A 27,429-nucleotide genomic window follows, 5' to 3' on the forward strand; every position below is an offset into this window, starting at 1 on the left:
AAAAAATCAAAATTTGTTTAAATTCGATTCGATTATCAAAAATTCGTTTCGATTAAAAGAATTCGAATTCAAATTCGATTCAATTCGAGTCAAGTAAATCGAATACGAATTTATAATTTCAAATTCGATTCGATTCGAAATTCGAATAAAAATTATACATTTTTATTTATTATTTTTATATATAATGCATATATAACTTTTATTAAGCTATACTAAAAATTATTTTCAAATTTTTTTTCCAAGTATTAAAATTACTCATTACCAAAACCACTACATGGCCCATAACTAAAACCTAAGTAACAAATCTATCAATAGATTTATAACCCTAAAAATATTAACTTGTAATCTGCGGTGGTTATTCCCGACTTCTCGTTTTAAATTTAGACTTATGGTACTTTATTTTGAACTTTTTAATGTAATATCGTGCTTTATGCTGCTTTAAAATTTATGTTTCATTTTGATAGGTTTTTACATGTTTTTAAAGAATCTGAATTAAATCGAATTTATTCGAATTCGAATTTTTAATCGAATAAGAATCGAATACGAATTGGGTTTTTTATTAGAATATGAATTTGAATCGAATTCGGTAAGTTTTAATCGAATTCGAATCGAATGCGAATTCAAGGGAAGATAAAAATTATTCGAATAATTTGAAAATTCGATATTCGATTCGATGAACACCCCTAGGTATTAGTCTTACACTATATCTCTCGATAACATTTTTCGCATAATGGTTTCTCATGAAATACATGTGTAGAAACCTAAAGGGGAAGGGGTGGAGGGATACGTTGTTTTAAAAATTAATTACCAACTTTTCAAATTGTTGTTTGCTAATAAATTATTTCATAAGGGATCAATGTTTTAGTTGAAATATGTTGGGGTAAGTATATGTAAAATGAGCTATGAAGTTAATAATACATATAATATAATGTATTATATAAAATGAGTTAAGTTCACGTACAAAGTGCCTTATCGTATAAAACGTACGAAAGACATGAAAAAACCAAAAAAATGCGGTAACATTCTTGTAATTATTAGCTCGTAGGGTAATTATCAAAATTACTCTACAAGTGTATCAAAATTACTCTGCAATTTTATGTAAATTCAAAATTGATACTCTACAAAAATACCTTACAAGATCAAAATTATAATACAAGGTCATTTGTACAGTAATTATGATACTCTACAAGATCAAAATTACCCTACAAAAACATTTTACAAAATTACCTTACAATATCATTTGTAGAGTAATTTTGATAATTACTTTACGAGTAAATAATTACAAAATGTCATTGCGTTTTCTTACATTTTCACCCTAGTAGTACGTTTTGTATAATAATGGTATTTTTATTTGATCTTTTGTCTATATAAAATAAGAAAGTTGTACTAAAAGAAATTACGCACAAAATCGATGCTCGACCATGCATTGTAAGTATGGGTGTTCAAAACCGTATATCCGAAATGTCAGATATCTGAATTTCGGATACCAGATGTCACTATCCGAATCTGTATCCGAAATTTCGGATATTTGGTCTGATAGTGAATCAGAGATATCCGAAGATCTATTTTTTTATTATTTTTTGATATTCGGAACCGGATATTCAGATATTCGAATATAAGTTTTCGGATATTTTGGTTATTTTTCGGATATTTCGGATATTCGAAAAAAAAATAAAGATTAAATTTTCGGATATTTCGGATATTTGAAAACTTTCAAAATCACTATCCGAATCCGAAAATTCGGATATCCGAATTTCGGATATTTCGGATCGAATTTTCAGATACGGATAAATTTAAACACCAGGTAAGGTTTTCATTGTGTTGTCGAAAACCGATAAAACATCAAATATATCTACAAACATTGTTGTTGTTGTTGTTGACTCAAAACATTTAAAAACTTACAACAACCCACAAATGACCCGTAAACTCCTCCACGTGTAGTTGATAGCCAAACCTTAATCGACCCGATAGTATCAAACAAAGAGACCCGCAACCCGACCCAACCCAGATGGAGCAACTTATTTCAGTGGCTTGTTGGAAGATTTAGCTACATGCATGATCACTCCATGTTACCATGTTTTGCTTAAAAAAGTATAGCACTTTATTTTAGTTTAGAGTAAACTGCAATTTTACCCCCTGAGGTTAGGAGTCATTGGCATGTCTACCCCCCTAAGGAAATAATTGCAATTTTACCCCCCACTGTTTGCTCTTATGTCGCAACCTTACCCCCCGGCGTCAAAGTCAATGTTATCTTTAAACGGTCAAAGGGCATAAAGGTAATTTCACCCTTTGGATCTTTATAAACCCACTGCATTTCTCTTACACCTTCACCCTAAGTTTCACTCCACTCCACTCCATCTCCCCCTCCGGCGACTGCACCTCCACCTCCGGCGACTGCACTTCCAGCTTCCAGCTCCGGCGACCACAACGTGTTTTGTTCCACCTTTCATTACACCTAAATCCTTCATGGGTCTTCCACCTTTCATTACACCTATTACCCCCTGTTAATTCTGAAAGTAATCTCCCTCAACCCACAAACCTCGGATTGTTTGTTCTTCACTGTCGTATGTTTCGCATAATGTCGTCTCCACTAACAGATTAAAAACCCAAGTAAGTGTTTCTGTCAAATCTTGATCAAAGATTCATGGGTTTTATGTTAATCTTAATGGGACAGTGCTAGATTTGCTAATTTTTGTTTTGATTTAATAGATTCAGCATTTTTTTAGCTCCGATGTTGATGTTGCAGTTAGTTACACAGATTTGAATCTTTATTTACATAGTGTTCAATGTTTGCTTAGAGATTTGGGTTTTTGTTGAATAATGATTTGGTTTTATAGCTTGTTTTGTTGTGTGTGTTTTATTATTATGATTGAGTTTTGTATTGTTTTTATCGATTGTGTTCATAATATGCATCAATTGTTCTTGATGTTCTTGTCAACAGCTAGCTATCGATTTGACCACCACACAACGGAATCTGATCTAGTTTGGTTTGTAAATTAACATCTTGCTGGACCATATTGTTTCACAGGGTTACAAATTCTCAAAGCAAATTGATGTGAATGAGATTAACACAAGTCAAAAACACAATGATGAAGTTTAAAGAATTTAAATTTCCTCACTTTGAAAAAAGATGGGTGCTTCCATTAGCAATGGCTTCAATCATATCCATTTTTCTCTTCACAATCTCTTTAAATTTAGGTACTGAAAACAAACTCAACTCGTTTCGAATCGGGTCAAATAAGACCGGATCTTTCGCTGAAGACAAGATCCAGTTTCCACCACCTCCGCCCCGTCTCTGAAATCAAATTAAATTGAAGATAAAATTGAATATCTTGTACAAATTTCCTTCCCGTCTCTGAAATCAAATCTGAAGATAAAATGCGTGTAAAAAAACCTCCTTATAACCAGGTGGGTGTTTAATCGGTGATTTACTTATAACCAGGTGGGTGGTGGAGGCTGATGGTGGTGGAGGTGGGGGTAATTGTGCGACATAACAAGAATGTTGGGGGGTAAAATTGAAGGGTAATATAGTCATTTCAAGTCATGGTTAACAGATCTGTTAACAACTTTGACGGCAGGGGGTAAGGTTGCGACATAAGAGCAAACAGTGGGGGGTAAAATTGTAATTATTTCCTTAGGGGGGGTAGAAATGCCAATGACCTCTAACCCCAGGGGGTAAAATTGCAGTTACTCTTTAGTTTATTTATTATGCTTTAGTTAGTTGTACGTTTAGCTTCAAAAGATAGCACTAGATATGTTCGTGAATAGTGATAGGTTATCATTAGTTTCTTTTCTTTTCTACATGTAATTCGCAAAGCATAATAATGAGGTCCGTGAGTTATGTTTTGAAAATGAGTTTTGTTAAATTTCTCATTGGATTGTGAGTTTATTAATATTCTTCCGGTTCAAGTTTGACAACTTGAATGGTGTTCTTGGAGTCTAAGTTTGAATTAGGTGGTGTATCTGTAACCCAATTCAAGTTTTAGTTGGCTCTAATTGTTTCTTGTGTTGTGTTTCTGTATCACAAGAGACCATTAGATCTATCCATTTCATTTTAATTTCAAATCTTCTATTTGATTCATAAGTTGATTTACATAAGTAGCACACCCCATATTTTCTTCCTGCATCTAAATCAGTTAGGTATACAATATGAACAAAACATAGAATCCCTCTTACGGTCTCTAAGAATCCTATGATGGTCTTCACAAAGGTATATGCACCCACCCTTTGTCATTCACTATAACTTCGGTCAATTTTTTAGAACGACTAGTGCAGCTGCTTCGAAGACACCCCCTAACTCGCTCAGGGCGAGAACAAGCTCTTAAACCCTATCTTAAGTTCGAATCCTTTCCAGCGGTGCTTACTCCCATTATGTACATATTGTACTTAGTAGGGATTGATTCAAGACCTCCCTAGGAGGAAACCCTCATAGGAAAACCTCTTGACCACCCCACCAAAGTAGTGGTGGCATAACTTCGATAAACTATGTTAGTTAATACGGTGAAAGCTCACCATCCCTTTGTTAAATATAATAGGTTTTATTTCCCTCCCTTCTTGCATTGTATCCTCGTTATAGTAGTTGACATCACAAACTTTGATTTGTCTCTTGTTCTCTTCTCAACATTTTTTTTGAGATTCAAACCACCTTTTTATCATTAAAATACCAAAACAACAAGTTACAAACAAGCGACAGGTAAACGAGCAACAAGCTACGCCGCAACCCCCTTTTGAATTGCAAGACCGATCATACTAAAGACAAAACGACTCTTAAGAGTCGATATATTACTAATCATTACCCGCTGGACCCTGTTGAGGAATTCGACGGTCTCCAAGACTAAAGAACCAAATGTATCAAAAGCAAATGAGATGATTCTCTTTCTCAAATTAATTAATTATTAGAGATCCCAAATTGTTCATTTGTAACTTTGTATTGTTCATTTGTAACTTTGTATTGTTATAAAAACAGGATACAAAGAAAGGCCGAGTTATGGGCTCAAGATGAACCAAGTCAAAAACAAGTCCAATTTAATTAACCCTCATAACATAATAACGTAATTAACGGGTAACCAACTCGACGTCGTTTTCATCTGGAAGCAAGCATTCACCGACCTTTCTATCTGGACGCGCCACGTCACCACCTTCTTCAACCGCCACGTTTCAAACTCCTAAATTCATATATACCAAACCACACTTTTCTTTCTACACTCATCCATCTCAACTGCTTGCTTGCTAATCAAATGCCGATGATGAACGATCAATTAAACACCGGTGATGAGTGTGTTGTTAACTCCGACGACGGTTGTGATCTAATTGTGGGTATCTATCCTCTCAGCAACTATTTCTTCAGTTCAAAACCTCCTCCTCCTCCTGCTGCTGCAGTTAAGGACGAAACGTTAGCCGATCGTGCGTTACGGTTGAAATCGAAGTAAGTGACCTTACCTAACATATTATGATCGATTGATTGAGAATTTTAATAACTTTGTATTGTATATGCGTTTGATTTGATTTGTAGGTATGAAGATGTTCATGGAATGAGGAATTCTGTAGAGGCGGTCATTTTGGTACGGATTTTAATGTTCTGTATTGTTTGAATTTTTACCTATTTTCTATCATCTGATTGTCTAGTCTAGTTCGAATATGAGATTTATGTAAACCACCTGAGCTACTTGTAGCTTGAGATCGGCTCAAAAAAAAACTCAAAATAAGTTGTACTTAAACGAGCTGAGTCGTCCTAAAAAAATAAGCTTGTTTAGTAAACGAGTTGTGCTGATCTCTCTTTACTTATAGATCTAGAGCTGGCTCGTGAATCTAAACGAGCCTATTATTTGTAAGAATAGTAAAACTGATTGATTATTATTGAATGAGTAGGTTACAAAAATAGGCAAAAGATCAAATACAAATAATCTTAACATACTAAACATACAAATTGAAGGAAAACCCAAAAAGACAAGGTGGCATTTTTGTAATTACCACCAACTATCAAAGTTACAACCAAAAATACCTAAAAAAACACAATTTTTTTTTAACATTTTTTATTAAAAAATCGCTACATTTCGTTAGAAAAAAAAAAAAAAATTTTTTTGGCTGCTACTAAAAGTAGCGATTTTTTAATAAAAAATGTTAAAAAAATAAAATAAAATAATTTGTGTGTTTTTTTTATTTTTTTAGATTTTTTTAGGTTTTTTGGGGTTTAGTTTTTAGCATTTTAGCTTGGGTGGGTGGGGGGTGGGGGGTGGGGGGTTTAGGTTTTTTTTTAGGTTTTTGGGGGTGGGGGGGGGGGTTAGGTTTTTTTTAGGTTTTTGGGGGTGGGGGTTAGGTTTTTTTAGGTTTTTGGGGGGTTGGGGGGGGGGGTAGTTTTTTTTTTAGGTTTTTGGGGGGTGGGGGGGGGGGGGTTTAGGTTTTTTTTGGGGGTGGGGGGAGTGGTTAGGTTTTTTTAGGTATATTTGTAGAGTAACTTTGATAGTTATTGATAATTACAAAAATGCCACCTTGTCTTTTTGAGTTTTCCTTCAATTTGTATGTTTAGTATGTTAAGATTATTTGTACAAGAACTTTACCCTACAAAAATAAGGACTACGAGTATGTTGGAAATACATACATATGTTAAACTTTAGTTATGTTATGTATATTTATTCGAATATTATGTATATGTATGATATGTAAACTGATAACTAGTATATTAGGAGAAGTATGATAAGCGGTTTAAGGATAAGCGGGTAACTGCCTTATAATGTAGTTTAAATATAATTACCCGCTTATCCTTAAACCGCTTATCATACTTCTCCTAATATACTAGTTATCAGTTTACATATCATACATATACATAATATTCGAATAAATATACATAACATAACTAAAGTTTAACATATGTATGTATTTCCAACACAACCCCCTTAAACTTTGGTTATGTTGGAACCCTTCTCCATTACACTTCGATTTGCATCTTCCATTGCCTTCTTCATGTACCCAAAGTTGAAACGCTTCCTTCTTTTGTGCAAATTCCAGTTATCCTCCCAACCATTGCTAGCAAAGAGTGCAAACTGTGTCGAAGTAGAATCAGCACCTACATAAACATTATCGGTATTTCCATTCTGATCCAGTCCTTCACTCCGAGTCTTCCGGTGTTTGTCTCCTGCTAATTTATCGACTTCATTTGCCATCTCTTTCACATGAATTTCCTCCTGTATCGACTTGAATTTGTAGTAGTATTCGAGTACATCGAGATACATAGCGTATACCATTCTTATGTAATCTCCATCTTCATATTCAAAACCTAAGTCCCGGGCTATGATTGGCCATGTGTTTTCAGTTGTTACTTCTCGGTATCCTCCATCCCTTGCTACCAGAATATAGAGACTTAACAGATCTATCTTCTTTTGATCCGTAGTGTAGGGAGGAATAGGCCTTGAGGTAATTCCCATATATCCATTCAGAAACCACTTGACCATTTCTTCGAATTTCTTTTGTAAAACAACTCTATACTTGAATACGTATTCACGATCATCAAGCATGTTTATCAGGGCCTTGCAATCGCTGAAATCACGAAATTCTAATGATTTTAAAATCATTAAATTCCAGTCATCTTCTTCTTTCTCCGATACATTCAGCGATTCAAAATAGGAATTCAGATAATCGTTTTTGAATTCATCATCAATACCACACATATTTTGTAGCCTCTCTTTCTCTTTTAATCCCAGTTCTTCCTCTTTCGATAGCCCAGTTATATCATTTATGGAATTCACCACCGGAGATGAAAACATAGGAAAAATTTTACATGAACCATCGGATTTTCTGACCGTGAAACCTTGGAGTGTTAATTGTTCAAGACTTAGAACATTTCGATCAATATCCGGTGAGTAAAATACACTGGGAATTCTCAGCGTTTCATTTCCTGTTTTCATCTCCACAATTCCTACTCCGCGTATGAATATAAAATTATTCATGCCGGATCTCGTTTCAACACCCATGATGTGTTTAACCCTTTTGAAAACATCGATATTACCCACATAATGATGATGAAAAGTTGAATTAACATACCAGATGTCCTTCCATTGTCCACCGTCTGTCCCCGTGACTATCATCTCATCATGACAGTGAACATCTTCATTCTGAGTTCTTATTCCGGCATTGATCGCTTGCCGAATTAGTTGTAACTCTTCATCGTTCTCCTTGGCTTTACATGTGTAAATTTGATGACCAGGCAAGTGATAGTAATAACATAAACGTTCTCGTCGGGATCGTCGTTTTCTTTCATTCTTCTCATCAAAACAATGTTGACATGGCATTGATGTGGCTGTTGGTTTAATTTCTGCACCGGTTACCAAGACATTTTCCCTCCAAAACTGAAAGTGTCCATTTAGTATTCGTTTTCGTTCAATCTTTCTTGTTCTGCACATTCGTTAATCATGTCTGCAAAATATGTTATCTCTTCCGCTGCAAATGGTAATACATATGCAGACGGTGATGATGTCTCGGATGGCCAACAGAGTAACCCTAGAACTAGAAATAGAAACCTGCCTTAGCCCGTGGGCCCATATTGTATGTTATAAATTTATAAAAGGATAATAATTATAACGAGTTAAGCTCGAGCATGAGAACCAAGCCTCGAATGGAGCCGAGCTCGAGCTCTCATAACTTAAATGAGCCAGGGATTGTGCCTAGTCGAGCTCGGGCTTGGTTTGGCTTGTTTGCACTTCAACAAATTCAAATGAAGTTAACATGTTGCTCTAGATTCGATCTGGAGTCTAATTCGATCATTGTTTACACTGTGTTCTTGTAGATCGAGATCCAAACATGAAGTTAGGTTAAGGTCATTGCTGTCAATTCAGTTCCTGTTTCTGAGCGTAAATGTTGCAAATATACAATTGGAGATTTATATGATCAAATAAACAAACTCTCAGACAATCGTCACTTGTAAGAAAAAGAATACTCGAAAACTTGCAAAAAACCACTTTTAAACAAGACTTTGTTTATTTCAATTTTCCATTCTTTTTATATGTTATTAACCTTTTTGGAAATTAAAAAAAAATAGAAAAATATATGTAGATCGACAAGCTACATATATGTATGTAGCTCATCAATCTGCATATTTTTTTTTATTTTTATTTACAATAGTAACTTCACAAGTAAAAGAAAGAAATAAAAATGATAGTAGTTTTCTCGGTTTTCAAGTTTTTAATGGTTTCCTCATGAATTTAACCCGATCATCATAATTGTGTACAACTAAGAACTATTTTTCTGAATTTCCATTCAATTAATGAAGGTATAAGGTTGAAAATTTGAAATCATCTTACATATTTTCGGTTTTATTTTTTAAACTGCTTAATCAGGTGGAACTATTCAAGCATCCTCATGTGTTGTTGCTACAATCCAAAAACTGCATATATAAGCTTCCTGGTGGCCGCTTAAGACCAGGTGAATCTGGTGAGAAACTAACAATTTTCTATGTTAATTTTAAAATCACTTGCTGTCAGGGGCGCAACACAGTGGGGGCGGGAGGGGGCGGCCGACCCCCTGAACTTTTCGCTCAGTAGTGGAGAGTGTAGTTTTCATATAGAAATTTTTGGGTATATACGTTTTCGACCCCCGGTCGGAAATCTCAAGCTTCACCACTGCTTGTTGTATCCAACCGTATGCAAATTAGTACATTAAATTTTATAATCACTTGCTGTATCCAACTGTATGCAAATTAGTGCATCAAGGGTTAACAAATTATGTACTTTCTAGATGTCAATGGCTTAAAACGTAAGCTCTTGAGCAAACTATCTGCCGATGATGATAGCCATCGAACCGATTGGGAGGTATGTGTAAACTTTTGATCATGAATTTAATTTTCATATTTGATATTGAAAGGATAAATTCATTGAATGCCATTTTTTTAGGTTGGTGAATGCATTGGAACATGGTGGAAATCCGACTTTGAAACACTACCTTACCCGTATATGCCTTCAAGTGGCAAAATCCCCAAGGTGAACTTCTTCACTACATTAATACACATGATGCAATGATCATGGCCAGCCCTGGGGGTGGGCGGGGAGGACCACCGGTCAGGGCCTGATATTTCGAAAAGCACTTTACTTTATGAAAAAAACCCGATATGTATATGTAAAATATTTTTTTTAATAGGGTAGACTCATACAAACACCAACATAGGCCCACTTACAAAATTATTCTTTTGGTTTAGATTAGTTATTAGCCCATTGGCATTAGTTTTAAACCTTTAGTGAGCCCAATACCCAATTTCCTTAAGGCGTAAGGGCACGTTTTTTCTAGCTCGAACAGGGTACACCGTACACGAATCCTCAGAGCCGACCCTGGCAATGATGATGATCAATGATAATATCTTGCATTTTTTTGTATGCAGGAGTGCACTAAACTCTACCTTGTGAAGTTGCCATCGAATCAGGACTTCATCGTGCCTAAAAATTTCAAGTTATTAGCTGTTCCAATATGCCAACTTCACGAAAATCGCAAGGTAAACATCTTTTTTCACACAAAAAAAGAAGTTCAATGGTTTGGCATGATGAATTTGTTGATGTTTTTTGCAGACCTATGGATCGATAATAGCGGGGATTCCACAGTTGCTTTCAAGGTTTTCTATCAACATGATACCATCTTAAAAATAATAATACATATTGTATCTTTTTATACAAGACAGTCGGGTTTGCTTTGATATACGGCGAAAGGTTAGATGTCATAGGAGAGTGTGTGGGTCGATTTCGGGTCAAGGGATAGTAGTTGACTGTATTGTATTGGCTATAGTCGAAGGTACTTCTTTATTTGTGTGCATATATATATATTTTTTTGTGAGATAGAAAAGTATACTTGTATTGATGTGATACATATGTAATGTTATGTAGTTATATTTGGAAAGAGAAGTAAGTCCTGAAAATATGTAGTCTGGTTAATTTGCAAACAGAGAATGTTGTTTGAAGGTGCAAACCATAAAAATGAGTAAACATCCATGTAACTCAATTCACTGACTCGTTAAATGTGGGGGGGGGGGGGTGTTGTTTATATATATGAAGGTATGGTGTTCGAGAAACAAATCCTAGTATTTTTCTCTTTGTTTTAAAACCATGGTTGATTGTGAACCATGATGCATCCACATGTGTAGACATAGAAATGTGGGGTTAGCAATGAACCATGATGCATCCACATGTGTAGACATAGAAATGTGGGGTTAGCAACCTTGGAAACCTTGTTAGGTCGTAGATAGAGCGCGCTGAGGGAAATTCGAGAGATAAGCGAACCAAACAAACACGAAAGAGGGCTTGTTTGTCTGTTAACTTTTAACGGATCAAACAAATGGGCACCAACATTTAAATGAACGGATTTTTTTGCTTGAGTTTGCTTGTTAAGAAAATGATTGTTCGTTAAGATGACTATGTTCATGTTCATGTTTTGCTTGTTAACTAATATGAAACATAGGAGGAATACAAAACGGTAATAGAATTTTAAACAACAATATCCAAATTAAAGTTCAGATATACAACCCAAGTATATTAACACTTGAACAGCAGTCATTTGAGAAGCTTAATGAGTTCAAAGTAGTGAGTTGTAACTACCAACCTTAATCGTCTGCATGTACATGTTATTAAAAAAGGCTTGTAGTTTAGCGGTACTAAAGTAAAAGCATCATTTGTCATAAGATTAAGGTCACTGGAGGGTATGGGGGCCGTCCCCATGCCCGTCCCTTGCTCGCCGCCCCGCCTTTCCCACCCCTCTGCTTCGGCGCTGGGCCAGGCCCGTCATGTCCGTCCTCCACAAGCCGGGTTCGACGCTCCTCTCTCCCACACAAACACCTATACATACATACATATATATATATAAAGGGGTTCATCCCCCACCCCCCTAGGTCCATCCCCTTTAGGCCCCGCTTACGTGGCGGTGAGGTGGCGGCCCATCCCCTTGGGGATGAGGCTCTCCGTACCCTCCAGTCCAAGATTAAGGTTCAAGGCTCGTAGTTTAGTGGTATCAAGGTAAAAGTGTCATTTTTCATAAGATTAAGGTTCAAGTCTCGTATTGTACAAAAGACGTATGGGTTGTCTGCCTATCCACGCACTTACAATTTTGTTTTCACTCGACGAGTTGCTCGGTCATGTGACTTGGTAGAGAAGGTTTTCACCTCCTTATAAGGAAGGTTCCGTTCTCCTTCTCAACTGATGTGGGACTTACATCTTAATTGTAAAACCTCAACCCGCTAGGGCTGACGTGTCACTCTTACAGATATCAAATCCAAAAACCAATCCATAACCTTAATTGAAAATAAACCTAATTACATTTTATTAGATTACATAAACATCTAAAGAATCTGATCTTCAACTTCTTTCAACGCTCCTCACCGATTCCCCAATTATTCCCAAATTACTTGTAAAAAAATATAACATACACAAAAAGAAAACTACGGTTGAGCCAAAATTGCCTAGTAACGAAGAAATCAACAATACAAGTAAAGTCAAATCAGCGGTAGGTAAAACGTAACATAAGAGAATTGAGAATAAACTTAAATGGTTACTGACAGTATCGAAAACAGATGCAAACACATGAGTCATGACTGATATTGAGATTGATAAAAGAACCGATCTGAAATTGTAACGAAAACTGATAAGCAAACAAAGGTTGACACCGAACACAACATAAACTTATGTATAGACAGATACATCGTTGACCGTGACAACTAAAACCATTTTTCTTGTATGAACTTACTCATTTTAAAACATCGTTTAATAATGCTAGCTAATAGATATGAGATACATGGCAAAAATATTTTTTTTTTGTATTGAACGTCAATATATAATAATTTATCATTTAGATAGAAAATTATTATTAGACAAAAATAACTAGTTTTCTAAGAAGTAAAGTAATTTGAATAACCTGGATTTGTAAACAAAATACTTATCATAAATTTTGTAAAACGACACGAGAAGCAGATACAAAAACAAAAACAATTAAGCTAAACCATTTTAAATTCCCATTATATATATATATATATAGAGCGGGGATCCTACGGAAAGTGTGTTTTTCCTAAAAAGTGTAAAAAGTCATAAAACACAATAATTTCAGGCGTAAAACACACCTAAAACTCACAAATAAAAGAATGAATATTACTAAAACACCATATTTAAACTCTAATAGTCCATAAAAACTTCAAACACACCATCGTAGAACTATGAATATAAAACACACAATGCTAAACAACATAAAACACAATAATATTTGTCATTCCACAATCAGAGCCTTAACATCTAAAACACAACACAAAACCCACATACATGATGTTTTAGTAATCTTCATCATATTATTTGTGGGTTTTTGGTGTGTTTTATGGTTGACATTATGGTGTTTTATGACTTTTTACACTTTTTAGGAAATTTGGACTTTCTGGCCAACTCCTATCCTATATATATATATATATATATATATATATATTGTTGTTGAGCAATGATAAATCATAACTTTAAATTTATAATAATATATATAGTTTTTTAATATTTTATTATTTTAATATTATCCTACTTTATTATTATATTTACTTTTAACATGTTTTCTAACGATATTTTCTTATATCATTTACTTTTTATTTTTCATAATTCTTTTTTCTGCTTTTCAAAAGATATTGCCTTAATCAATTAATTTAATAATTTTTTTAATAACTTTCATACGCTAATTTTTAGAAAAAAAACTTAAGTATGCTTATTTTTCCCCTGGGCATTCCGATACAAGTATTGTTAAAAATGAAGTTGTATTCAGAATAGAGTATTTATTTTGTATCGCTTTTTACTATACGATGATAAACTAAACTGATTATGTTGGTTTGGCTTTTGAAACAACATACTATATTTTCAAATAAACACCCAGAACCATCATGTAGTCCAATTCACGATTGTGCTTCGCTTTTTGAACAACTAGACCTTCAACTTCAGGTTTGAGGGGATTCTTCAACTACCCCACCATCACCACCGTCTCCCGCCTTCACCAAGCCTAGTTTAATAATGTTTTAGAGCTACAGTCCCAAAACCCTAGTATCGTACCTCAATGGTTATATCATCCACGTTCGTCACCCGAATATTATACATTCATATATGTATTTAGGCATTCAAATATCATACAACAATCCGGAATTGACTCATTTTCACACCAGTTCTATACGCAGCGGATATAAAATAAACACATAACATTTAACACACGTCGGCAGTTGACCAACACTGCAACTCGAAACAGATCTTTGTCAACGCAAGTCAACCCCTCAACCTGCAAAAATGCAACTGAACCGGACAGAAGAAGGCTTGACGACAAATACAACTGAACAAAGAAATCGCATCGAATATTCATGGTCTAATATGAATGAATTAATCTTATTATTAGAATCTTCATTTGCATGTACAAAAGGCATTGTGCCATTGTCAATATAGTAAGCAACAAACTGGCTATATATATATATATATATTAAGAAGCAAAAAAGATTTTTACAACCTAAGCAAACTATCTTAAACTTGCAGGCGGCAAACCCTAAAACAATCGTTAAATTCTCTCAATGAAAAAAGAATTATAAGCCTAATTACCAACCGTATGTCACCTGAACATGACACGTCCGTCATCTTCTTGTATCAATCGAACATGCCCTATACATACATCATCATAACAACAAACTTTAATTAAACCATCATGTTCAAGTCTGTTAAATCGTCCATTGGAATTTCCAGTCCCATAAAATCATCATCCTCATGTTGTAAAATATCGTCATCGATATTTAACCACGACCCTATATCTTCCCCTTGCCCACCGAAGTCCACCATTTCCGGAAGTTGCAGGTGCGACAGATCAAGCGGTTCCTCTAATAACATAGACTCGTCGTCTTCAATAGGCTTTGGAGCAAAAGACGATTTTGCCCTTTGTTGATCTGAAAAACTACCAAGAGTACCATTGTTATCAACCGGTGCAGATAACTGAGTTGTTTTCTGTTTTTGTTTTGCTTTAATCTTTGCGGGTCGGCCGACTTTCGGACCTCCGTTTCTGGGCTCCCGCTCGCTTCGTTTTCCTTTTACGCTATTTATAATTACCCTTCCTACCCCTGGCGATATTCCCGAAGAAGTACAAGGCGTCCCGGCAGCAACATCGTCAAGGTACAACTCTCTCTTTTTACCCTTGATTGACCACACATCGTCTTTGCCGGAAGTTAGCTCCGACGGATACGTGTCATGGTTGTTCAGCATAGGGCTTGCTTGGGTACCTAATTATTTTGCAAAACACAAAGAAATACAGGTCTTAGTTAGGGCTGTAAACGAACCGAACGTTCAGCGAATAGTTCATGAATCTCGTTCGGTGGGAAGTTCGTTTATTTTCGTTCATTTAATAAATGAACAAACACGCACAAGAAATTTCGTTCGATAAGTTAAACAAACGAACATGAACAGAGGCTGCTTTCTCTCGTTTATGTTTGTGAACGTCCGGTAATGTGTTCATTTATGTTCACTCGTTTATGTTATTTATTCGTCCTTAATGAACGAACACGAAGTCACGAACAAGGCCTTGTTCGTGTTCGTTCGGTTCGTTTACAGCCCTAGACTCTTAACGTAGTACAAAAAAAGGTTATATATAGAAACTGTAAGCAATTTAATGCAGTACCTGAAAAATCTTCCATATTAGTTCCATTGACTTTCCTGGGCTGATGATCATCAATGACATCATCTTCTTCTGTATGTGATAATCCGGAGTGGAATATTTCCTTAAACAAGGGCTCGGAAAAGCAGCTTTTGCCGGTTGTTTCAAATCCGTGGCATCGGTCTAGTGTCCGTTTCACAAAATCTAAAGTGGCTTGCTTAGCCATTTTGCTACTCGTACTCTTATTCCAGCAACTCTGCATGATATTGATTTAACACATAAATTAAAACTACAAGTTTTGGGCAATAAGCTATGCAGTTAAATCGGTGATATATCACTAGGGGTGTGCAAAATTCGTTTCGAATTCGAAATAAAATCGATTCGATTATCAAGAATTCGTTTCGATTATAAGAATTCGAATTCGATTCAATTCGAGTCAAATAAATCGAATACGAATCAAATAAATCGAATACGAATCGAATACGAATTTATAATTTCAAATTCGATTCGATTCGAAATTCGAATAAAAATTATACATTTTTTTTATTATTTTTATATATAATACATATATAACTTTTATTAGGCTATACTATAAATTATTTTCAAATTATTTTCCAAGTAATAAAATTACCCATTACCAAACCCACTACATGGCCCATAACTAAAACCTAAGTAACAAATCTATCAATAGATTTCTAAGCGTAAAAATATTAACTCGAATTAAAATTACCCATTACCCATTACCCATTATGTTTCATTTTGAAAGTTTTTTACATGTTTTTAAAGAATCTGAATTAACTCGAATTTATTCGAATTCGATTCAAATTCGAATTTTTAATCGAATACGAATTGGGTTTTTTATTCGAATACGAATTCGAATCGAATTCGGTAGGTTTTAATCGAATTCGAATCGAATACGAATTCAAGGAAAAATAAAAATTATTCGAACAGTTCGATTCGAATAATTCGAAAATTCGATTCGATGAACACCCCTATATATCACCTATGTATCGGTTATCGGCCCCATGTAAAATATCGGTCAGAATATCGGTACCGATATTATCGGTGATATTTGACCGATATATCACCGATTTTCCTGATATCAATATCTTTCTTCTTAGTTCTACCATTCGTCTTTCTTCTTATTGCTGCTATTAGTGTTTTAAGTCTTAATTGTTAATTCTTAGTGTTTTAAGTCTTAATGAGTTCCTACTTGCTACAATTGTTAATGTTTTGCAAGTTGCAAAAGGTTAATTTGTTAATGGTGGGAGAGTATACTGAATGGTTAGTGTTAAATTGCTATATATATATATATATATATATATATATATATATATATATATATATAAATTCTACATGATATTAAAATTACCCGTATCCCACCAACCTATATCTCAAATACCGGCCCTTGCCAGATAGCCGATTTTTTTACCGCATTAACTGCTTAGGCAATAAGTGTTCTATAATCATGCATATGATCACCAATAATAATACCATGTATTTTTGATAAGCCATTCCTGTGAGCTTCTCGAGAGAAAGCCGTTCAAATTCCCTACAAGAAAATGGTCGAATAAGAATCATAATGAATAGTCAAAAGGTCAAAGAACCAGAATTTATTTAAAAAACGTAAGAAATAAAAAGTGAACACAATTAAAAACAGCACTTACTTCTCTTGTAGAGCGATTTCTTCCTCGGTAGACTTTAAAAGTTTATCGAGTAGGCTTTTCTTCCTAAGAACCTGTTAGTCAACCATATTAGGACAGTGTATAATAAGTGTTTGTAGTACTATATTTAATATTAGTGATGATTATAAAATTCTAGTATATAACTTCAGTCAAAAACAGACTTGTACCTGTTGACGATGCTTTTCTTCGAGCCTAGTGATATCTTTGTTGATGTCTTCATCTCCGGTGTGTACCAAGTCCGGCTGTACAAAAATGAAGCAAAAACTTACCAGCATGAAATAGATTTGGAAGTTTAGAATGAATAAACCAACACACTCTCACAGACATATATATATAGAGAGAGAGAGTGGCCAGTTAACGTACAATAGCTCTTAACGTACGACCAGTACGACAGATAATTACACACGTTCATTTTAAAATCACGCACGTTATAAACTCAAAAACCCAAATCACGCATGTTGAAAACAATAATCAACGCATGTTGAAAACATTAATCACGCATGTTATAGAACATAATCACGCACGTTGTCGTACGTGATGTACGTTAAGCCTTATTGTATTTTACACTTTCTCTCTCTCTCTATATATATATATATAGAGAGAGAGAGGGGTTGGTTAACGTACAAATGGCCTTAACGTACGCTGCGTACTCGATGCCAATTCCGCACGTTATAAACCTCAAAAACAAAATCCCGCATGTTGAAACAGCCATAAAAATGCATGTTGTGTTTTCATAAAACCGCATGTTATAAAACATACATAGCCGTATGTTATAAAAGTCACACGTGAACCAAATCCGCATGTTGTATGCACAATCCGCATGTTATATTTTCATCTCGTACGTAATGTACGTCAAGGGATATTGTATTTTACACTCTCTCTCTCTCTCTCTCTCTCTCTCTCTCTCTCTCTCTATATATATATATATATATATATATATATATATATACACATATATATATAGGGGGCTGCTAGAATGAGAACCACCCCGAGTTGTAAGAACCGCGAGAACTACACCCCACGGAACGCCGTTCGCCATGATTTTTTTTTTACAAGTAGATGTGTGTATTATAAACACAGCCGTAAAAAATCATGGCGAACGGCGCTCCGTGGGGTGTAGTTTTTTACACCACAAGTTTGGTGTTTTTTAATTTTTTTTCTTTTTTCTTTTTTTTTCACCAAACTTGTGGTGTAAAAAACTACACCCCACGGAGCGCCGTTCGCCATGATTTTTTACGGCTGTGTTTATAATATACACATCTACTTGTAAAAAAAAAATCATGGCGAACGGCGCTCCGTGGGGTGTAGTTCTCGCGGTTCTTACAACTCGAGGTGGTTTTCATTCTAGTGGCTCCCTATATATATATATATATATAGTGGGAGGTTCAATGGGGAACACTACAAAAGTGGGGAACTGACTCAAACTAACTCCGATTGGACTCATTCCAGCGGCATTGGAACCGGCTCGTTGAACCCTATAATATATATGTTTAGGGTTTAGCTTTTAGGGTTTATAGTTTAAATTTTACGATTTAGCTTAGGTTTTAGTCTTATGATTTAGCTTTAGGGTTTCTAGTTAGGGTTCGATGAGCCTCCAATGTTACTGGAATGAGTCCAATCGGAGCTCGTTTGAGTCAGTTCCCCTCGGTTGCCCATTGAACCCAACCCTATATATATATATATATATATGAGAAAGTATGTATATATGAGAAATTTGAGAAGCACATACCACATGTTCTGGGTAGAGTCCAAGACTATGAATTTCTACGAGAAGTCTTTCATCCATCGACTTGTTACCATACTCGTATTGAGAACTGGTTACAGTGTGCATCTTTCCTGAATCAGAAAGTAGACCGTTGCAGCGATGATCAAAACCTGTAACAACTGATCTTAATCTAGAATCCATCCTGTAACTGCTTGAAAAACTTCCACCAATTTGATCGGTTTCAGGCTCAAACACAGATCCATACACATTATAGTTTAATTCATCCTTGTCATCTTCTTCTTCTGAAATTAATGCAGCAAGAAGCCTCTGACAAAGAGTAATTCCCCTCGGAGATGTTCCCGACGTTAAATTCTCCGAGTATTCACACCCGCTTTCGGTTCTATATCTCGCATCACAGTTATCTATTGGGTTTGTGACGTTAACAGCAGATCGTATGTTTGCCTGAGGAAGGGTAAAAAATGAAAGAAAGATGAAGTTGCGTCTAAAATAGGCGTGTTCAACGAATCGAATAACAAATTTTTGAATTAATCGAATTTTTATTTTTTTTAACCTGAATTCGTATTCGAATAAAATGCCCAATTCGAAATTCGATTCGTATTATAAACTCGAATTCGAATGGAACTCAAACAAATTCAATTTAATTCAAATTCACCCAAAATAATAAATTATTTTACTTTTATTTTTAAAACTACTACAAACTAATTATAAGGGCTTTTAGAATTTGGCCCAAATTTAGAAGGTTTTTTTTCATGTGTGTGTGTATTCATGTATATACAAATATAAAATATATATTTATAATATAATTCGTATTCGATCACTTGACTCGAATTCGAATCGAATTGAACTCTTCGAATTTCGAATTTTTCGAATCCGAATAGAATACTGAACACCCCTAAATTCTAAAATCATTTTTAACTTTTAGTTAGTTAGTTAGTTACACATATTCACATTTATTTGCAACTGAAATTCAATGAACAATCACCTCTTGCTTTAAGTAGGTCACACATGCATCCGATACAAAACCGAAATGTGGGTCCATCTGCCTCCAAAAAGGGCTAGACAATGCATAAACTGCATTTACCAACCCGTTAGAACTTAGAACCACATATAACGATATACTAACGGAAATTAAAAACAAAACGGCGGAGTGAACGGTACCGGGATTCATAACAGCGTTAGCGGCAGCTAAAAGCTCTCCATGCCCATCATCTGAAGTAACTAACAGAAATTAATAATGGTTGAAAAATAAAAGGATTGATAAGCGTAACGCTTGTAACTAAACGGTTAACAATCCCTATACCGAGAAAATCTGTAGCGGCGGTAAATGCAGACTGCTTTTGACGTGTATAAGCTTGGCGACCGGAGAGTTTCCTAGTGGGTGGGCGACCTATTTTACTGTGAATATTTCATGAAATATGAGTGTTAATTAATATTACAATTTATAAAAGGAAGGATTATTTTCATATATATGTGTATATATAGGGCTGTAAACGAACCGAACATTCAGCAAACTGTTCGTGAACCGTTCGGCGGGAAGTTTGTTTGTGTTCGTTTAATAAATGAACGAACACGAACAAGAAATTTCGTTCGTTTGGTTAAATGAACGACATGAACAGAGGTCGCAATCATTCGTTTATGTTCGTTTGTGTTCGATAGTTCATTAGTGTTTTTAGTTTTTAAAAACTTCAAAATTCCGACAAATAAAATATTTAATAACTATCAATGTATTATATATTCTATTCATGGACTCTTGTTTGTGTTCGTTTGTTTCCATTTGTGTTCATGAATGTCCGTTGCCTTAAACTAACAAACGAACACGAAGACGTTCATTTCTTTAACGAATGAACATGAACACAAAATCCCGTTCGGTAAACGTTCATGAACAGTACGTGAACACATATATTTCCTTAACAAACGAACACGAACAAGGTCCTGTTCTTGTTTGTTCGGTTCGTTTGCAGCCCCATATATATATATATATATATATAAGAAATTTAATAAATAACAAAAGACGTAAAACCTTTCAGGCTTATCAAAACCAACTCTGCCAGTTCTAAGTTGTTTTTCCGTCCCTACATTGCTAACAGATCGTGCGGAAGCAAAACCCCTTCCACTTCTATGATGCTTCTCGTTCATAAACTTATTTTTCTTGGTGGGAACGACTAAAGTTGACCTCCTTTGACCATTGACTGCATCTTTATCTCCAATTTCTTCCGACTTGAAGCTATCCCTAGCCCCTGAGTCCTCGCTTGATGAAGGAATATTATGATCACCTTTTGATTTAAATCGCTTAGGAGAATTAGCGGGAAATCTTTTTGCAAACCCGCGCCCTTTTTCGCTTACGTTACCGTTACTGTTACTCGAAGGTGGGACTTCATCGTTGGTGGATAAAACGGGGATAAGGTTGGTTCGCCTTGCGGTGCGTGATATTTTTTGGGGCCTACGGTCGGCCCACTGGGTTACAGGTGGAGATGAAGACCGTGTTGATAGACCACGTTTACGGTTGTTAGAGCTAATAAGACCAGGACTCGAACCGTTGGAAATCGTTGGGGATTGAACGTTGGTCATTTTAGGGACCGCACTTGGCCCTGATCTTGGACCGCGTGCAACTGCATGTGGTTTAGCGGTAGATGAGGGATTACCAGACATGAAGTCTTGTCGAACATTTGCCCTGATAACACGAAATGAAAGCATGGTTCAAGAACAAAACGGTAATCACATATCAATGCAAATAATAGGAATTACAACATACTTGTTAAAAGCTCCGACGTTTGACCGTTCTTGCCCCAACTTAGTAGTTTGATCTCGTTTATCATGCAGAATTGACGAGTTCTCTTGCTCGGGCCTTGGGATCGAAGAACGTATACCTCCGTTAGCAGCTCCTGACCTACATCAAAATACGCCTCGAAATCAGTTTAAAATAGAGTTCATAAAAATATAACGTTAATGGAGCCACAATACCATTTCCTTATTTAATCTCTTAACACCGCACGTTCATGAACTTTTCGTGAACTTGTTCGGCATGAAGTTTGTTTATGTTCGTTTATTTAAAAACGAACGAACATGAACACATTTTTTTGTTCATTTAATTAAACAAATGAACATGAACACACGTTTTATTCGTTCATTTATGTTCATGAACATCCATTTATGTTCGTTTATTTACATTTTTTTATGTTTGTTTCAATTTAAATACATCTATCTACTATAATAAACGAAACCAACTTTTGGACACGTGGCATTCATTAAAGGTATCCTCAAATCTATATACTTATCTTATATTAATTAAATAAATAATAAATTAATATTAAATCTTTTCATACTTTAATAAAATATTATCCTTAAATCTAAATTGTTAATTTAATATATTTTTAAAACAAATACCTCTCTTTCATACTTATCTTATATTAAATATATAAATAATAAATTAATATTAAATGTTATCCAAATTTATTAAAAATATAACTTTTTTTATTATTTGGTATACAAAATTATATTTATTCAACTCGTGTAAAACGTAGGGTTTTTAAAAATATATATTTTTTATTATTTACTATACAAAGTTACATTTATATAACCCGTGTAATACACGAAGTTTTTAGAGATATAAATTTTTATCATTTGCTATGTAAAATTAGATTTAGTCAACACGTGTAATACACGGGGTTTTAAGGATATTTTTTTATTATTTGGTAGATTTTTAACCTGACTATACATGGGTTTTTTTAAAGATACGACATTTTTAGTGTCTAATATACAAAATTACATTTATTTAATCTGTGTAATACAAATGGTTTTTAAAGATATAACTCTTTTTAGATCTATTTAACACGTGTAATATATGAGATTTTAAGGAAGCAATTTTTTTTATTATTTGGTAGAATTATTCAACCCGATTATACACGAGTTTTTTTAAAGACACGACGTTTTTAGTATTTAGTATATAAAATTGCATTTATTTAATTTGTGTAATACACATGGTTCTTAAAGATATAACTTTTTTAATTATTTGATATATAAAATTACATTTATTTAACCCGTACAATATACGGGGTTCATAAAGATCTAACTTTTTATTGTTTAATATATAAAATTCAATTTATTCAACCCGTGTAATACACGGGATTCTAACCTAGTAAGTAGTTAAATTTATACAAATATTATCATAAAAGGAACCTTCTAACTGCTTATATAAATATAACTAATTGGTGCTTTCTAGTAATAAAAATGGGTTTTCCAATAAATATATCGTAATTAATCACCAATTTATATAAAAAAAAATGTTTTATTTTCCTTTATGTTTAGTCAACCAGTAAATTTCCCCACGCGATGCGGCGGGTCCAAATGTAAAGTAACTCGGATTTGTACGGTAAAGACCTGAATCGTTTCTGAACAAAAGTTACGTCAAAACGTAGATAAACTGAAGATGTACATAAAAATAAGCACGCAAACGTATTACATATGGCCCGACGTATCTGCAAAAGAAATTTACGTCGAACACCAACCTGAACTTATACTAGCAACTACATAAAAATAATAAAAAAATTAAGTTTTTTAAGTTAGAAATGGTACCGCGCGTTGTGGTGGCGATGAAACGTAAAGTAATTCGAATTTATAAAGTCTAATGAACATAAAAATGTGTTCGATTATATGTTCGTGTTCGGTTAACGTTAAATGAGCGAACATGAACATGCCTCTGTTCGTGTTCGTGATCGGTTCATTTACAGGCCTAGGTGCAGATACATAATAGTTGGCATATAGATACACACTTCAACTACAAAGTCAACGTTAAGTATAATAACCAATAATCACAAAACATATTACCTGAACTCATGGGGATCATTTAACCTAGACCTTGAATCACCAAGACTCCTCGGATGCATACCCTGCTTGGGTTCCCTGCTTCCGTCAGCCGGTTTTGCCAACGTTGAGCTTGTACTTGGTGCCCAGTCAGCTTTTAGGGTCCGTTTTTTCTTCATTTTTGATTTTTCCCAACCATCCGCTACAATCGGCATTGTTCCATCCACACCGGGAAGAGTATTGCCATTTGCAAGTCTCGAAACTTCTCTATCCCTATCTACGGATCCCGATGATCTAGCAGGAGTGTTCGGTCGCACATCCGCCTACATTTCCCATAAACACATAAATCAGACTCGTATCAATATAATATTAAATAGGGATCATGTATATGCATAGGTCACCCAAGTATTCAAAAGTTTACACCAAGGCCACCCAAATTATATTATATATATATATATATATATATATAACAAAATAGGGTGTCTTAGGAATAGTACCTAAGACACACCCTCTATTTTTTTATTGTCTTTTTTTTGTCAAATTTACAACAATGCCATCTAAGCCATTTTTTTTTCTTTTTGTGCATTCAACCCTTCAACTTTTAGCATTGCCACTTACACCCCCCTCAACTTTCTGAAAACTTTGTAAAATGTCACTTTGACCCCCCTTGAGTTTTACGTGCTTATTTTTTTATGTACGTGGGTCAAATATAATACGTTTTCATTCTTATTTTTATGTATATTTTTTGTTGGCCTACGTTTTGTTCGGAAACAAGTCGGGTCAAATATAATACATTTTCACTAGACGGTATAAATTCAAGTTACTTTACATTTCGATTCCGCCGCAACGCGTGGTACCATTCTTTAACGTAAAAAAACACTATTTTTAACGTGCTTATTTTTAAGCATGTTTCGTTATAAATCCAAGTTGGTTTACGTTTCGACGTAAATTTACTCGGTAATGAGCCAGGCCAAATATAATACGCTTTCGTGCTTGTTTTCATGTGTGTTTTCAGTTGGTCTATGTTTTGACGCAAAATTTTGTTCAAAAACGAGTCGGGTCAAATATTTGATGGTATAACTATAAGTTCGAGTTACTTTATGTTTCGACGCCGCCGCAACGCGCGATGGGTCAAAATATTAGTTTAAAAATAATCTATGATCAAAAGCATATGATTGCATGCTGTCTAAATAATATAATTTTTAGCACAACTGAGCTGTAAATGTGAAATATACGATTAACAAGAGAGATACAAACCCTTTGATCGACCATAGAAGTTCTGGTTCGTTTGTTCGGAATGACATTTTTACCCCTGTCGTCAACCTTCTGCTGCTCAACGTCAAAGGCACTAGTAAGAGTATGGCTTTGTGTACCCATCTTACCGACACTGACACCGGAAAAAGCATCGGGTCGAGATCGTTTCCTCGAGGGTATACATGGGAAACATTTGTTGATCACCGACAGAACGTCACTAAAAATCTTAACCCTCTCCCTAACAAATAAAAGATTATTATTATCTCTGAATCATATTCCCGAAAACAAATAAAAATCCAAATAAAAAAAAATTACCTCGCTTTAATAGTCGATTCACGCAGACCGACCTTAAGTCGTTTAAGATCCTCGGGGGAATAAAACGGCAGCTTGCCTCTAATCAAACCAGATGGTGAATCATCCGGTGCACAAAGGGCGGCATTTGCGAGTCGTTTAAAATCCCCGTATCGATTACACTTGTATTCAGCAGCCATTGACTTTAGGTCAAACCGCAAGCATTGTAGAAAACTAGTTACATCCCCTTGACTTACATTTACAGTACTTCTCGACATGCTTGGAAGCGAAGATAAAATCGGATTTTCGATGTTGTCGCGAAAACTTGCTGATCTGTCCATTGACGCTGCTGTGTGGGACCCACGTTTCGTAGAAGTGTACAATTGCCTGTTTGGGCTACTAGATGAAAGATCGAATTTACCAGATGACGCCATTGCACCACTTTATATGCATTATTTGTGTTATAACCCCCGTCGACACAGTTGCAGCACATGAAAGCAAAGCTCGAACTTTGCCACCGTTAGAAAATGATCCTAATAAAAACATATAAAAAGGATATGCATCAGACCAATATCACAGGTTTAAACACATCACTCATACATACAAATATGTGTATATATACATACAATCTCTAAACCATTGGGTGTCAGCCCAATGGCCACCAGCCCGCATTCTAACCCGGAGGTGGCGGGTTCGAGTCTTGCTCGTTCCCAATGTCCCTACGGTAGCGGATTTACCCCCAGACTCAGGCTTGCTGGGTGGTGGTCTGCGAGGTGGGATCACCTCGGCGGTTGGGAGGACCGTGGAATATCCCCCCCCCCCCCCCCCCCTACATACAATCTCTATCTGGATCTTGATAAAAAACGAGCTAATTCAACAGCATTTCAACTAAATTTCACACTTATAATTCAAATAACGATCTGATCTCAATTAAACAAGACAAATACCAACCCAGTTCCTAATTCAAATCTTTATCAATCAAGTACACAGCTTTAATCAAGATAAACACCCTACAGATAATATCCTAAAAACCCGGAAGCTAATGATCCAAAATCAGAACAAAACAATACAAATTAAACAGAATCTTGAAAACCCCACAAGTTCGTGCTACTTGAAACCCTAAAAGTGGAATTAAAATCAAATTAAACAAAATCTTGAAAACCCCACAAGTAAATCGGTAAAACAAATTCAATTAAAGGGAAATTTAACATCAATTTAGACGTAAATACCTAGATTTTGAACTGGTGATTGCGTGTGAAATTGGTCGTTGAACGAAACTTTGATCGAATTGTTGGAGAATTAAACAACAATTTGGGATTTTGGGGGTTTGATTTTGTGAAAGATTCTGATAATAATAATATTTTTATTATTATTATTATTGTTAGATTTGTTGAGTTTGGAGCTTGAGATGAAAAGAATCGGAAGCTCGTTTCGAAGCCACGGCAGCGACCAACCGGTGTTATGATCGGAGATGTGTCTAATGATGTGAATTTACCACTTTGCCCATTGTTTTTGTAATGGAGAGAGCGGAGTATGGGTTTTGAAGAAAGGGTATTATGGGTATTCTTTTTATTTTCTATACTTGTAAGTTATAACATCCTAAAATGTAAAAAGATATTTATTAATTATATCTTGTGATGTTTTGTGGATATTTAAAGAGATGGGTGAGGTGTTTGGTATCATTAAATTGAGGAAATAGTACAAATCTATTCATCTTAATCTAGCAAACAAACATTTTTTAAAGTGATAGGGAAGAAATTATGTGTTTAAATCGTGGGTGTATCGTGACTCTTGGATGGTTGGTTTTATGTTATATTACAGTATTTATAGTGTTTAAATCGTGGGTGTATCCTGACTCTTGGATGATTGGTTTTGTGTCATATTTAAATTGAATATTGAATTTAATGTGCATTTGATCGCGGGGGACACCCCTGATTCTCTCGCGACGCGCGGGAGGGTACCATGACACGTGGCACCAGTGCGTAACAAGTGGCAGAGTTATACGCGTGACGGAGCTGACCTAGCCCTAGTCGGCAGCTCAGGCGCCACGCAGGGGAGACCCATGCCTCT

At 35.2% G+C, this 27,429-nt stretch overlaps 2 protein-coding genes across 2 annotated transcripts; one reads left to right on the forward strand and one right to left on the reverse strand.

The window, feature by feature from the left end:
* The first annotated feature begins 2,345 nt into the window (after window positions 1-2,345).
* On the forward strand, window positions 2,346-10,872 carry LOC110877027 (pre-mRNA cleavage factor Im 25 kDa subunit 1). Its single transcript, XM_022125181.2, has 8 exons — window positions 2,346-2,610; window positions 4,967-5,425; window positions 5,513-5,561; window positions 9,330-9,423; window positions 9,727-9,800; window positions 9,882-9,968; window positions 10,364-10,474; window positions 10,548-10,872. Exons 2-8 carry the CDS (start codon window positions 5,238-5,240, stop codon window positions 10,617-10,619), a joined length of 675 nt encoding a protein of 224 aa, XP_021980873.1. The 5' UTR covers window positions 2,346-2,610; window positions 4,967-5,237; the 3' UTR covers window positions 10,620-10,872.
* Window positions 10,873-14,343: 3,471 nt separating this feature from the next.
* Window positions 14,344-26,917, reverse strand: LOC110877026. Its single transcript, XM_035977237.1, has 15 exons — window positions 26,589-26,917; window positions 25,384-25,892; window positions 25,072-25,306; window positions 23,839-24,137; window positions 21,767-21,901; window positions 21,035-21,685; window positions 20,315-20,409; window positions 20,173-20,223; window positions 19,997-20,085; window positions 19,018-19,455; window positions 17,456-17,530; window positions 17,271-17,341; window positions 17,098-17,155; window positions 15,628-15,859; window positions 14,344-15,232 (listed from the first exon to the last, which is right to left on the reverse strand). Exons 2-15 carry the CDS (start codon window positions 25,791-25,793, stop codon window positions 14,658-14,660), a joined length of 3,414 nt encoding a protein of 1,137 aa, XP_035833130.1. The 5' UTR covers window positions 25,794-25,892; window positions 26,589-26,917; the 3' UTR covers window positions 14,344-14,657.
* Between the last annotated feature and the right edge of the window lie 512 nt (window positions 26,918-27,429).

This window comes from Helianthus annuus, chromosome 9 (assembly GCF_002127325.2).
Source record: "Helianthus annuus cultivar XRQ/B chromosome 9, HanXRQr2.0-SUNRISE, whole genome shotgun sequence".
Lineage (NCBI taxonomy): Eukaryota > Viridiplantae > Streptophyta > Magnoliopsida > Asterales > Asteraceae > Helianthus > Helianthus annuus.

What these genes read in the sequence shown, in the direction of transcription:
- LOC110877027 (XM_022125181.2), top strand. Translation starts at nt 5,238, where the DNA reads ATGCCGATGATGAACGATCAATTAAACACCGGTGATGAGTGTGTTGTT. An exon ending in GCCATCGAACCGATTGGGAG is followed by an intron (nt 9,801 to 9,881) that starts GTATGTGTAAAC and finishes CCATTTTTTTAG; the next exon opens with GTTGGTGAATGCATTGGAAC. An exon ending in CAAGTGGCAAAATCCCCAAG is followed by an intron (nt 9,969 to 10,363) that starts GTGAACTTCTTC and finishes TTTTGTATGCAG; the next exon opens with GAGTGCACTAAACTCTACCT.
- LOC110877026 (XM_035977237.1), bottom strand. Translation starts at nt 25,793, where the DNA reads ATGGCGTCATCTGGTAAATTCGATCTTTCATCTAGTAGCCCAAACAGG. An exon ending in TGACCTACTTAAAGCAAGAG is followed by an intron (nt 19,456 to 19,996) that starts GTGATTGTTCAT and finishes ACCCTTCCTCAG; the next exon opens with GCAAACATACGATCTGCTGT. An exon ending in TAATATGGAAGATTTTTCAG is followed by an intron (nt 15,233 to 15,627) that starts GTACTGCATTAA and finishes CAAAATAATTAG; the next exon opens with GTACCCAAGCAAGCCCTATG.